Genomic DNA, 15,229 nt, shown 5'->3' on the forward strand with positions numbered 1-15,229 from the left:
TATAGTGGTTCGGCCAATACTTGCCTACATCCACTCCTCTCACCTTAGAGAGAATTTCACCATAACAACTCTTGAGTGTGAGCAAGAGAACTCGTACAACTCTTGAATAATGAGCAAGAGAACTCAACAACAACTAATCTTCGGTTAATGAGCAAGAGGACTCAATCTACTCTTGATTCCGAGCAAGAGAACTCAACCTACTTATAATAAGTAAAAATGAATGTACTAAAGGTTTAGAGTTACCTCAATCTTTAGTAATGATATGCTACCTTGCAAGCTTAAATTTTACTACAAATTGAATGAAGGAAGCTAAGTGAGTGAATGCCTTGAATGAGTGTTTGAATTCTCACTTGAGAGTGACTTGTTTTTTTAGGCTCTTAATTATGATTAGCAGTGGTGTTTAGAGCCCTAAACAAGTGGGTATTTATAAGCTAGATGGCTTAATTTAATTAAGAATCTAAATTAAGATCGGATTTCAAAAGCCATATATAATCCGGTATGCTGGATTCCAATCGGGTATGCAGGATTACCTAATTTCCATATTGAACAGAGGAACAACGGTCAAAATATAATAGCCTAATATTGATCCGGTATGCTGGATAGCTATTCGGTATGCCAGATCAGGGTCAAACAAAGGCTAAGAAGAATCTGGTATGCTAGATTATAATCCAGCGTACTCCGGAGGGCTACTGTGACCAATTTCCTGAGATTCCCATTGATCCGGTATGTCGAATTGGGAACCGGTATGCCGGATTGGACAAATTCAATGGAAATAGTCCAATTCCATTAAGGGGTTGGTTTAGGGGGGTTCCAACACTAAATGGTCATATGTCTACGGGGTCAATTTACCTCCTAAGGACATTCTAAATGGATGTATGCGTGCGTGTGTACATTACATCATTTGTGATTTTATCATTACAAATACTTGATTACAAAGTCTTCAAAATATCTTCAATCTTTGACAAAAAACTCTTTTGTTTAGCCAAGGCCTTTTGTCTTCAAATTTGACTCTTTGACTTCCATGTCTTTGGAATCATCTTGAGCAGCATTCTTGTATGCATTTATATACGCTCTTATGTACGCTCCCCCTCACTTGGTGCTACGCTCTCATCTAAACATCTTACACAAATGTTAGTCCAAGAGAGGCTTTATTTGTTATCATCAAAACATGGCTTGGAGTATATGAGGTGTTTTCCTCAACAATCTCCCCCTTTTTGATGATGACAAATAATCCAAGTGAATAAAAAATAATAATAGAGCAAAAAAAGTTATAAGCAAATGCAAAACATGCGAAGAGCAAATGTAGATATTTAACAATCCAAACATATATTGCAACATTCAAATTTCAAATTCCAAAGCATAAATATTCCAAACAGTCCAAACATTACATTTTATTCTCATATACTCTCCCCCTTTGTCATTGTCAAAAAGAGGGTGAGTACAAATCATGGATTTGGATCAAAATGTGGAATAGGTGGAATTGAGCTTGATGCACTGGGGAATGGTGGTCTAACTCCTTGAGGGGTGATCCCTTGAGGAGGGGCTCCCGACGTGTCAAGAGATAGAAAACCAAGATTGAGAGAGAGTTGGTGAACTGCATTAAGGATTTTGACTTGGAGAACATTTAGAGAGTCAAAACCGGTCTTCATGTCGTTGCGAAGAGAATTCACATCATCTCGAATTCTTTGTTGACCAAATTCAAGTTCCATAATCTGGTTGTTGGCTTCGTCCATGTACTCATCAATGCTTGAGACCCATCCTTGTAGAGATGCCGGTATCCCTTCTTGACGAGGAGGTGGCACACTATCATCCAAAACTTCTTCTTCAACAAACACATCGGAAGGAGGAGGAATAGCTATGGTGTCAAAGCTATTACGAGTAATATGTAGGAAAAACACGGTGGATGCTTTCTCATGATCAAGGTCAATGTCAAAGGCCCGGAATAGGCGAGTGAGGTGCCGACCATAAGGTAGATTAGTGTGCTTGCTAGGGTGAGCACACGATTCCATATACCTCATAATGAAGTATGGAAGACAAGTAGGGGTATTGGTATAGATGCACTAGGTGATATAAGCTTGTGGTGTAAGACACTTATTTCTATCACCACCCCTAGGAATGAGGTTATGTTGAACTATGTAGGAGATGACATGAGGAATGAGCCGTAGTCGACCGGTGACAACGGTCTCCGCATGAGGATCGAATTGCTTGAGGATGGAGGAATACACTTCTTCATGGTTTATCAAGTCTCCAAAGTTGGTGTTCTTCGGAGTCCAAAAGATGTAAGGGCCATCATTAGGAATTTCAAGAATGCAGGCAAGGTCATCAAGAGAGAGTTCTATGTGAGTACTTTTCACATAGGAGTGAAGTTTCAAACCTTGTTCCGCCCCGCTGAAGTAGAGGTTTGCATAGAAGTACTTGACAAGGTATGGATAACAAGGATCCAAAATATTGAGAAGAGGTTCCCAACCGATCTCCTTGAATCTTTCTTCAAGATGGATATTATTGAAGGAGAACACGTCAACCTCACGTCCTTCTTCTATTTTTCTTGCAAGGTAGAGATGCCAATTTGCACGGCATTCCCTAGATCAAAAAATTTGATCTTCTCTTTTGGCATAAGGCTATCTTGAACCGATTCCTCTTCCTCCGGTCCTTCCTCTTTTAGAAGGTTGATTTTTGGCCATCATTTCCTTACCTCTTTGACTCATTTTGAAAGAGAGAGAGAGAGAGAGAGAGAGAGAGAGAGAGAGAGAGAGAGAGAGTAAAAAAGAGAGAAATGCTTAACAAAATGTAAATCATAATTAGAGTGAACAGTGAATAAGAAAATAACAAAAAATAGGGCTTTAAATAGGTAAACAAATCTGTATAACAGTCATAAAACAGTCAAAAAAATCTAATCTGGTATACCATTTTAGGTCCAACGGCCATAAAACAGTCAAATTTGTTGAACCAGCATACCGTTTGGCAATCCGGTATGCCGTTTCAGCAGAAATAGAGGTAAAAACACAATTAAACAACGTGAATGATTTATGCAAAGGGATCACAAATGCCTAGGTCTCTTCTAAGAGTGCAGAATCTTTCTTCACTCAAGGGTTTTGTGAGGATGTCCGCGAGTTGCTTCTTGGTCTCAATAAAATCAAGTCAGATTTCACCTCATTGAGCTATGTCACTTAAGAAATGGTGACGGATATCAATGTGCTTAGCTCTTGAGTGTAAAATTGGATTCTTGCTAAGGTTGATTGCACTTGTGTTATCACATTGGATAGAGGAAGTGTCAAACTTAACTCCATAGTGTTGGAGAGTTTGCCTCATCCATAGCACTTGTGCACAACACCATCCGGCTGTAATGTATTCGGCCTCAATGGTAGACAGAGCAATAGAATTTTGCTTCTTTCTAAACCACGAAACCAAACAAGATCCTAAGAAGTGACAAGATCCACTTGTATTCTTGCGATCAACATGACACCCAACAAAATCGGTGTCGAAGAAGCTAATAAGGTCAAAGTCATTGTCCATAAGGTACCAAAGGCCAATGCTTGGGGTTCCTTTTAAGTACTTAAAGATTCTCTTCACAGTACTCAAATGGGATTGCATAGGTTTGGCTTGAAACCTAGCACAAGCACAGACAATAAACATTATGTCAGGTCTACTAGCCGTTAGATAGAGTAAACTACCTATCATGCCTCTGTATTTAGTTGGGTCAACAGGGGTTCCATCTTCATCCTTGGATAAAGTTACAAATGTACTCATTGGAGTACCAAATGACTTTTGTTCATTAATGTCAAACTTCTTTAATAATTCTTTAAGATACTTAGTTTGACTGATGAAAATCCCATTAGGAGTCTGTTTTATTTGAAATCCTGGAAAGAAATTTAATTCTCCCATTAGACTCATTTCAAATTCACTACTCATACATGTACTAAAATCATGACAAAGTGATTCATTTGTAGAATCGAAAATGATATCATCAACATAGATTTGGACTATGATTAAATCATTATTCTTATGTTTAACAAAGAGTGTAGTATCGATCTTACCCATTGAGAATCCATTATCAACCAGAAATTTACTCAATCTGTCATACCAAGCTCGTAGGGCTTATTTCAAGCCATACAGGGTCTTCTTCAACTTGTAGACATGATCAGGTTTCTTTGAATCCTCAAATCCAGGTGGTTGGATCACATATACTTCTTCATTTATGAAGCCATTTAAGAATGCGCTCTTCACGTCTATTTGGTGTAACCTGAAATTCTTATGATAGACAAAAGCAAACAACATTCTAATAGACTCAAGTCTAGCTACAAGAGCATCTGATTCATCAAAGTCAATTCCTTCCTGTTGATTATAGCCTTGAGCAACCAGCCTAGCTTTATTTCTAGTTATATTACCATCTTCATTAAGTTTATTTCTAAAAGCCCATCTAGTTCCAATTATCTTGGTGTTTGATGGTTTTGGCACTAAGTCCCAAACTTGATTTCTTTCAAATTGATTAAGCTCTTCTTACATAGCAATTATCCAATTACTATCCAAAAGGGCTTTTTTAATGTTCTTAAGTTCAATGGTAGCTATGAAGGCAACATTGGAACAAACATTTTGAATTTTACTTCTTATTTGTATGCCTTTCTCAAGGTTTCCAACGACATGGTCAAAAGGATGGTCTTTAACAGTCTTTATCTCTTTTGAAAGTTTATGTACTTGATTATTAGGTTCTTCTAAAGAGACATTTTTGACTCTTTTCCTAATCTCAAGTACTTCATCTTCATCATCTTCTTCTAAGTCTTTGTACTTGTCCTTGGCCATGGATTCATCAAACTTTACGTTCAAAGACTCTTTCACAACTAGAGTTCTTTTGTTGAATACTCTATAAGCTCTACTATTTGTGGAGTAGCCTAGAAAGATACCATCATCGGCCTTTTCTTCAAACTTTTCTAAGTTGTCTTTAGTATTAAGAATGAAACATGTACAACAAAAAACTTTAAAGTAATCAAATTTAGGAAGCTTATTATGAAACAGTTCATAGGGGGTTTTCAACAAGATAGGTCTTATCAAAACTCGGTTTAACACATAACATGCCGTGTGAACAGCTTCGGCCCATAAGTACTTTGGCAAAGAATACTCATTGAGCATGGTCCTTGCAGTTTCTTGTATGGTTCTATTTTTCCTTTCAACCACACCATTAGATTGTGGTGTTTGAGCAGTCGAAAAGTTATGAGTTATATCTTGTTTTCGATAAAACTCACCAAATTCGTCTATGTTATCAGATTCACTGCCATGGTCACTTTTTATAGAAGGAATCAAATAACCCTTTTGATTTTGTATTCTCTTGCAAAAAGATACAAACTCCTCAAATGCATCATTTTTATGCTTGAGGAAGAGGGTCCAAGTGAAACGGGAGTAGTCATCTACAATAACGAAGGTATACTTCTTTTCTCCCAGACTAGTAGTTTGAATTGGTCCAAATAGGTCAAGTGAAGTAATTGTAGAGGTCTTGAAGTGACAACAAACTTAATGGCTTTGTGAGAAGCTTTGGTAAGTTTACTTCTTTGACAAGCTCCACAAGTATGTTGTTTATCAAAGTTCAACTTAGGTAATTTTCTCACCAAGCCCTTAGAGGAAAGAGATCTAATTATCTTAGGATTAATATGTCTCAGTTTCCTATGCCATAAGGTAGTATCATCATATTTAGAAATAAGGTAAGCATCATGAGAGTTTACACTAAATGTGCAAGTATAAACATTGTTCTTTCTACATCCTTTAAGAATTATATTATCATTAGGATCCTTGGATCTCACATCTAAAGGCATTGAAATTAACAAAATAACCATTGTTACATAGTTGACTTACACTAAGTAAATTATACTTAAGATTATCAATTAGACTAACGTTGAAAATTACTGTACCTCCAAATTTTATGGATCCATTACCAATAATTCTTCCTTTGTTGTTGTCTCCAAAAGATACCCATCCTCCTTTTTGCTTTTTGAGCTCCGAAAACAGCTTTGGATTGGATGTCATGTGCTTTGAGCAGCCACTATCAATGTATCATTCCATATTGCTCAAACTCACCTATAAGGCAAAGATACTTAATAAAACTTTGGTCCCCATTGTATATTGGGTCCATCATTGTTAGTATCATACCTTTCTCTTGGTCTCCAAATCATTTGGTTACCATTTACCTTTTGGTTTTCATACCAATTCGGGTATGATCGGGGGTTCTAACGTCTTTGGTTTTGGGATGCCCTATATGAACCTTGGTTATTGGGCAGTCTTTGCAACTTAGGATGACTCCTCCTGTTTTGACCATTATAAGGTCTTCCAGGATGATGAAAAGGTTGCTTCATGTGATAGCATTCCCAAATAGTGTGTCCCTTTTTGTTGCAATTATTACATACAACAGTTTAAGTAATATATGGAGTCTTTTCTTTGGGATTTGGCTTGATAAATTGAGGACTTTTCTTTCTTAAGTATCACTCCTCAATAGAGTGACATTTCTTCTTACAGTAGTTACAAAACTTCTTTTTAACTTTCTTACTTACCATTTTACTTGTACTTGGCTCTTTTGCTTGATTTGAACCTTTGTTCACATCATAGCCTACCCCTTCCTTGTTAAGAGGTGCTTTGGAGGCATTTCCAAGTAAGATGTCAAGAGTTTTCTTGCCATTGGTAAATGATTCCAAGGCTTTATATAATTTTTCTTTTTCTTCTTCTAAGTTATTAACTTGAGAAGTTAAAGTTGTGTTTTGGTCTTTGAGGGTATTTATCTCTTTTAAGAGATTCTTTTTAGTAGTAGCTAACTCCATGCTGCTTTGATAGAGGTCTTCAAATGCTTCTTCTAATTCTAGGAAGTCCTTATCTTTATGAGATAGAGAAGTGGGAATTACCTCATTTTGGATTTCTTCATCTTCAGTAGCCATGAGTGCCAAATTAGTTTGTTCTTCTTCTTCTTGAGATGCTTCATCATAATCTTCTTCATCACTTGAATCAAATGAATGTTCAACTTTGTAGGCCTTCTTGTATTTCTTTATTTTTAGACAGTCTCCCTTGTAGTGTTCTAGTTTCCTACATTCATAGCACACAATGTCTTTTGAAGAAGAGTCATTATTCTCTTTAGGAGTATTTTTACCTTTTTGGTCTCTTGAGAATCTCGTCTTGTTGAATGTGACTTTTCCTTTGTTCTTCAAGAATTGAGAGAATTTCTTGGATAGATAAGTGATCTCGTCATCAGATAATTCTTCTTCGTCGTCACTAATTTCATAAGATTTGAACGCTATAACTTTCTTCTTTGGATCTTTTGGTTCATCCTCCTTGGTGTCTAGCTTGAGTTCCATTTCATGAGTTTGGAGTGATCCCAACAGTTCATCTAGACTCAACTTGTCAATGTCTTTGGACTCTTTGATTGTTGTAATCTTGGGTCTCCATTCCTTTGAGAGAAATCTCAATATTTTTCAAACATTTTCACCATTGGAGTAGACCTTCTCTAACCCTTTCAGCTTGTTCACAATGTTAGTAAACCGGGTAAACATAGCATATATGTCTTCATCATTTTTCACTTTAAATACCTCATACTCATTTACAAGCATATCAATCTTAGATTGCTTGACTTCTGAAGTACCTTCATAGGTAACAACAAACTTATCAAATATCTCCTTAGCGGAGTCACACATGCAAGTTCTATTGTATTCCTTTTCTCCTAGAGCACATTGAATATAATTTATAGCTACAAAATTGAGTTGAATCTTAGCTTTTTCAGCTAGGGTCCACTCTTCTTTGGGCTTGTCTATGGTATTTGGTCCATTTTCAATTACTTCCCATGCGTCAATGTTATTGGCACACACGAAGTTTTTGAAGCGATTCTTTCAATAGAAGAATCCTTCACCTTCAAAGAAAGGAGATCGGATAATGTTATATCCTTCAATCTTATGATTGGCAGAGGATCCCATGGTCTTTAGCTCTTAAAGATTGAAAAACAATTAAAGTCTTGAGCTTCCGCTCTGATACCAAGTGTGAATTCACCTAGAGGGGGGGTGAATAGGTGAAGGTAGGAAATTATAAAAATTAATGCGAAAATAAAACAAATTACCAATATAATGACAAGCAATAAATCAAAATGTGACACAAGAGATTTATAGTGGTTCGGCCAATACTTGCCTACATCCACTCCTTTCACCTTAGAGAGAATTTCACTATAACAACTCTTGAGTGTGAGCAAGAGAACTCGTACAACTCTTGAATAATGAGTAAGAGAACTCAACAATAACTAATCTTGAGTTAATGAGCAAGAGGACTCAATCTACTCTTGATTTCGAGCAAGAGAACTCAACCTACTTATAATAAGTAAAAATGAATGTACTAAAGGTTTAGAGTTACCTCAATGTTTAGTAATGATATGCTATCTTTCAATCTTGAACTTTAATGCAAATTGAATGAAAGAAGCTAAGTGAGTGAATGCCTTGAATGAGTGCTTGAATTCTCACTTGAGAATGACTTATTTTTGGAGGCTCTTAATTATGATTAGCAGTGGTGTTTAGAGCCCTAAACAAGTGGGTATTTATAGGCTAGATGGCTTAATATAATTAGGAATCTAAATTAAGATTGGATTTCAAAAGCCATATATAATCCGGTATGTCGGATTACCTAATTTCCATATTGAACAGAGGAACAACGGTCAAAATATAATAGCCTAATATTGATCTGGTATGCTGGATAGCTATCCGGTATGCCGGATCAGGGTAAAACAACAGGTAAGATGAATCCAGTATGCTGGATTATAATCCAGCGTACTCCGGAGGGCTACTGTGACCAATTTCCTGAGATTCCCATTGATCCGGTATGCCAGATTGGGAACCGGTATGCTGGATTGGATAAATTCAGGGGAAATAGTCCAATTCCATTAAGGGGTTGGTTTGGGGGGGTTCCAACACTAAATGGTCATATGTCTACGGGGTCAATTTACCTCCTAAGGACATTCTAAATGGATGTATGCGTGTGTGTGTGCATTACATCATTTGTGATTTTATCATGACAAATACTTGATTACAAAGTCTTCAAAATATCTTCAATCTTTGACAAAAAACTCTTTTGTTTAGCCAAGGCCTTTTGTCTTCAAAGTTTGACTCTTTGACTTCCATGTCTTTGGAATCATCTTGAGCAGTATTCTTGTATGCATTTGTATACGCTCTTGTGTATGCTCCCCCTCATTTGGTGCTATGCTCTCATCTAAACATCTTACACAAATGTTAGTCTAAGAGAGGCTTTATTTGTTATCATCAAAACATGGCTTGGAGTATATGAGGTGTTTTCCTCAACACCAAGGATGCGATGGATAAGGTCTGGGACTTCTGACTAAGAGCATCCGCCACAACGTTTGCCTTACCTGGATGGTAATGGATGGTGCAATCGTAGTCTTTCATAAGTTCCAACCAACGCCTCTGCCTCATGTTGAGTTCCTTCTGAGTAAAGAAATATTTGAGGCTGTTATGGTCACTATAGATCTCACTCTTCTCTCCATACAGATAGTGTCTCTAGATCTTCAGGGCAAAGACCACAGCCATCGACTCTAAGTTATGAGTTGGGTAATTCCTCTTATAATCCTTCAGTTGACGAGAAGCATAGGCTACCACTTTTTCATTCTGCATTAAAAAACAGCTGAAGCCCATCTTTGAAGCATCACAATAAACTACCATCCCTCCGATACCATTTGGAATGGTAAGTATCGGAGCCAAAATCAGTCTTTGTTTCAATTCCTGAAAGTTCTTCTTGTAGTCATCTGACCACTCGAACTTCACTCCCTTCTGGGTCAGTCGAGTCATAGGAGCAGAGATCTTAGAAAAAATATCGATAAATCTCCTATAATAGCCGGCTAGACCGAGGAAACTATGAATATCTGCTACATTCTTGGGTGTCTCCCAGTCAACTACTGATTGTACCTTACCAGGGTCAACTTCAATACCCTTCGTAGAAACCAAATGACCCAGGAAAGCCACTTGCTGTAACCAGAAATCACACTTGCTAAATTTAGCATATAATTGCTTTTCTCTCAAGCGCTGTAGCACAAAGCGAAGGTGATCAGTATGCTCTTCTTCGCTCTTGGAGTAGACCAGGATGTCGTTAATGAATACAATAACGTACTTATCCAGGTCATCGTGAAACACCCTATTCATTAATTCCATAAAAGTTATCGGGGCATTGGTCAGCCCGAAGGACATAACCAGAAACTCATAGTGTCCATATCGCGATCTGAACGCGGTCTTGCTGATATCACTACCTTTGATCTTCAATTGATGATACCTCGAGTGGAGATCAATCTTGCAGAATACCCTTGCGCCTTGCAATTGGTCGAATAGATCATCAATCCTAGACAACGGGTACCAATTCTTGATCGTAAGCTTGTTGAGTTCATGGTAGTCAATGCACATACGCATACTACCGTCCTTCTTCTTCACAAACAAAACTGGTGCATCCCATGAGGAAACACTTGGTCTGATGAAGCCCTACTTCAATAGATCATTAAGTTGCTCTAGAAGTTCTTTTAATTCTAATGGGGCCATCCTGTATGGGGCCTTAGACATTGGAGCAGCACCAGGCACCAAGTCAATCATAAATTCTGTCTCCCGATCCGGTGGTAACCGTGTGAGGTCTTTTGGAAAGACATCAGAAAAATCTCTTATGACACTTATCCCTTCCATAGGTGTAATCTTGGCTTCAGTATCCAACATGGAGGCTAAGTAACACTGGCATCCTTGTTCTAAGAGCTTCTGAACTTGGAGAGCCGAAATGATTGTCTTTTTAGGCTTTTTACTTTTGTTACCCTTGAACACAAATTCATTGCCTTCTCCTGACCTGAAGAGTATCTTCCTCTCTGCACAGATTAGGCTAGCTCCGTGAGTGGACAACCAATCCATTCCCAAAATGATATCAAAGTCTCTCATATTTAGGATTATCAAACTGGCCTCAAGTCCATGGTCGCTCACTCGAACAGGGCAAGAGTTGAAGGCTTGGTCAAGCTCGACCTTACTTCCAGTTGGTGTACAAACTATTAGCTTTTGTTCCATATTGGCCAATTCAATCGATAATTTTTGGCAAAGGAAGGTGATATAAAGGAATGTGATGCTCCCGCATCAAATAACACATATGCAGGTAAGGAGCACACAGAAATCATGTCTGGCAAACACCGAATAGACAAACATGATAAACTCAACATAAAGAATTTTACTAAGGTGGTTAAGTACAATACCTGTGATGACGCCAGGGTCAGACTGGGCTTCTTTATGAGTGACAGAATAAACTCACCCTTGAGTCTTAGTTGCTGGAGGAGAAATAAGTGGGCGAACAGCAGTCTTAGCTTGGGGCACCTTGGAAGTCACAACTGGCCATGAACCCGGTGGTCGAGGTTGTGGGCAATCCTTGGCCATATGGCCAGACTCCTTGCAATTGTAACAAACAAAGGTCTGGGTCCCATAATAAGGATCAGATGTAGCTTTAGGCACCTGGGCCACATCAGGTCTATGGGACTGAATTGGAGCTATATTGGTGTAGGCCCCTCTCTCCTTTGGAACTTGTTAGGTCCCCTAGAGTCATGAGATGGCATTGGCCTCTTGCCCGTTTGTATGGCCCTGTAATTCTCCCTCTACTGGTCTTCTATCAACTTGGTGGCTTCGACCACTTCTGCATAGGTGGGGTACTTGTGTAGTACCACAAAAGTACTTAAGCTGGCTCTAAGCCCCCTTTCGAACCTTCTCGCTTTCACATCCTCAGTCTTCAAGTGGGTCAGAGCAAAGTAGAAATACTCCTCAAAGGTCTGTTGATTTTCAAGGACCGACTTGGATCCCTGACTGAGGTTCATGAATTCAATCTCTTTCTTCTCTAAAAAATTCCTTAGGAAGTAATTCTCGAGAAAGGCTTCTTTAAATTGAGCCCAAGTTGCATTTGGATACTTGGCCTAGAAATGTTCCTTTGAGGAATGCCACCATGCATCAGCGTCACCTCAAAGTTGGAAAGTGGCACATCGAATCTTCTCAAGATCACTACATGTTAGTACCTCAAAGATCCTTTCAAGATCCCGTATCCAGGTAGCCGGGAACATAGAGTCATGGATCAACTTCTAAAAAGTAGGTGGACAGTGCTTTTGGAACTTCTCAGAAAGTTTGGAGGCATCAGCCCATTTCGGCACCACATTTCTGACTGGTGAAGCAGCCAGAGCAAGAGGAGTTGGATTTGGAAGCACTTGCACAGTAGGAACTTCAACTGCAGTTGGCCCAGGAGGAGGAATAATAGGAGTGGTATTGGCTGCGGGATTAGGGACTTCGTGCACTGGAGGTGGCACTCTTGGTCCTTCCCGACCAACAGTCTAAAGCTGGGCAATCACATTCTGCATAAAAGTGAACTGCTCATTCTGGGATTCCTGTATTCCCGATGTCCCTAAGAGTGCGGTAACATCCACGTTATAAGTGTTCACCTGAGGCGGTGTAGGCAAACCTTCCTCGAAAACATCACCGGCATCATCCCTAGGAGGGGAATGATTCCGGTTGCGAGTATTGACCATGATTCAGCACTTGATATAAATAAGATGCCTTACATGTTAGCTCAAAGACAAGGGAATTAAATGCAAGGTAAGGGACCTTAAGGGAAGCAAGCATAAAATTTTATACGAGGTGTGTGTACCAACACACAAAAGAAACTAGGGCCCTAAGAATGAGGCTGAGCTAAAAATATAGGCCAATAGCCCTTTAGAACACGGGCGGATCCACGGACGGATCTAATCTCCTGAGTCCAATCGTGACTCCGTTCGTAAAAAATTAGATTGAACGAACTAACGGACGGATGTGGAACGTGAGTTCGTTCGTTCATCCGTTCTCAGGGTGTTCACTGGTCGAGAGGACTGAGCCGAACGAAACTATGAATGGATCCTTGTATTGTGGTACCGTTCATTCGTCCGCTCAATTCAGCAAACGAAAGGTCAAGGTTTTTATACTCAGCGGATTCACTGGGGGATTCACGATAGTGAGTCTAGTCATGCATCTGCTCGAAAAATTTTAATAAGAATACCAACCGCGCGTTTCAGTTTCATTTTGGCTTGGCTAGGGAAGGCGGAGACACAGAGCAAGTGAAGCCCAAACTTCGTCCGCTCGAAATTTCCAGCACTAAAATCGTGGATTTGGACTCCTTCAACTTCAAATCCAACCCCCCGTCACTTCAAGGTATGAGATTCCTTTCCCATTTTGGTTCCCGTGAGTTGATTTTTTTTTCTTCTTCTAGGTTTTTAACTAGATTTTCTTCCCCTTTTTCCTTGATATTGGGTTTTATTGTTTGAGCGATGTTGAAATCTTGTTTTTCTTGTTTCTTTAAGTTCCAAATCTAATTGTAATCATGTTTAAACATGTAACACCCATCGATTGGGCTAGGGTTAGTCAAACCCTTGCCAAAACCGAAAATCTCCCACTGTTTTGGTGATTTAGTCTTATGACATGAAATGTATTGCTTATTCTCCCCACCTTACATGAGTTTGTTGACATTTTTTAGTGTACTATCTCTTGTTTGGCATCATTGTTAATGTCTCTATGGAAATTTAAAGAAATTCCCAATCCTTGGCATTTTATAAGGAGATTTATTATTAGTCTTGGGTATATATGTTACTTCCCTATTAATTTCCTTTACAAGGATGTTGCTTTAATGATTTGTGTTTGATCCATTTTATTATATTAGTTCCACAGAGGGTTTATTGAAATTTTCTCTCTCGAATCTGGGTTTCAAGAGAATTATTTTCATAACAATTCCCTTTTACTGTCCTAATGATTATGGATCAATGGTTTGTTATATTTTTGTTTTAAATTCTTATATTTTGTCAACATTGGAGTGATTAAACACTCACATTGTCTCCTTTGTTTTCATTTGGTGTGTGTAGGTCACTTAAGGTAAAAAGATGGCTCCTAAAACCAGGGGAAGCAGGGCTCCTACAACGGCAGCAGCACTAGCACCGGCTCCAGCCCCAGCCCCAGCCCCAATCCGCTTTGATGCTAATTTCTTTGTGTCAGCAGAGATGGAGGACCTATATACTATAAAGTTTCACCGCAGAAAGATTAAGGTGGGGAGAGATGTCATAGTAGAGGAGTTGGTTGCCTTCAAAGTGGGGCCAAGATTCGAGTATGTGGGGTGGTTTAACATGCTAGCCTTGCCCAGGTACTACTACCCCAAACTAATTGGGCATTTCTACTCTAATATGACGGCCATTCAGGAGGATGCAGGGAGGCTTCGAATTAATTCCTTTGTGAAGGGAGTCAGAATTTCATTCAATGAGATTGAGTTGGGAGTCATTCTAGAGATTAGTTCTATTGGGAACCGGGTGTACCATCCACCTGGGAGGGACCCTTTGACTTGCATGTCCAAGGCAGAGTACAATACAACACCATGACCAATGACAGGCAAGAATACCGGGCAAATATGACTGCTTTTGGCAATTCTCAGTGGATTTTGACTATGATCGCCAAGTCCAACCTGGTTCCTGTCAAGGGGCACAACATTGAGCCTTGCCTCATATCTACTACTCTGGGGTACTGTTTGCATCAGGGTGTCCAAGTGAGTCTGCCCTTTGTCATAGTCAAGCATATGGAGCAAGTCTTATTCAAATCCAGAATAGAGAAAACCCTGCCCTATGGGAGGCTTCTCACCCGCATCTTTGAGCATTTTCAGGCTAACCTGGGGGATGAGCTACCTTGTGGGAGCTACAAGGAACCATTTGGGAGAAATTCTCTAGCCCGCATGCAGATCAGAGGCAACACATACAGTGATGGGGAGTCAGTGGTCCCAGAGGGTGGTGGAGATGTGGGTGCAAAGGCAAGTGATGATGATGAAGAGGGAGGGATTCCAGTGCAGTCTATTGCTGGAGCTTCCAGTTCTGGAACTTCAGATATGGGTGCTGTTTTGGATGCCCTGGGCCAGCTGAACACCAACATGGCCAGGCTCAATTCAGATATGCTTGAGGGTTTTGCAAGTGTCCATGGACAGTTTGCCTCATACAACCATCGCTTCGAAAGGATGGAGAAGGACATTCATGACATTAATGCATATCTGTATTACGAGGGCAATGATGAAGAGGACGAGAGCAGTGATGAGGAGACGGGGGACTAGGCCCCAAGTCTATTGGAGTTATGTTACAGTGTCTTTCTTTTGGGTGTTAATTTGGATGGTGTCGGAAAAACAATACTTTATGTTTAACTTTTCTTGGTCTTTCCTTCTT

The 15,229-nt window shown here is 39.4% G+C and overlaps 1 protein-coding gene across 1 annotated transcript; it reads right to left on the reverse strand.

The window, feature by feature from the left end:
* Positions 1–9,518: 9,518 nt before the first annotated feature.
* Positions 9,519–10,157, reverse strand: LOC122659259 (uncharacterized mitochondrial protein AtMg00860-like). Its single transcript, XM_043854389.1, has one exon. It carries the CDS (start codon positions 10,155–10,157, stop codon positions 9,519–9,521), a length of 639 nt encoding a protein of 212 aa, XP_043710324.1.
* Between the last annotated feature and the right edge of the window lie 5,072 nt (positions 10,158–15,229).

Source organism: Telopea speciosissima, chromosome 4, assembly GCF_018873765.1.
Source record: "Telopea speciosissima isolate NSW1024214 ecotype Mountain lineage chromosome 4, Tspe_v1, whole genome shotgun sequence".
Taxonomy (NCBI): domain Eukaryota; kingdom Viridiplantae; phylum Streptophyta; class Magnoliopsida; order Proteales; family Proteaceae; genus Telopea; species Telopea speciosissima.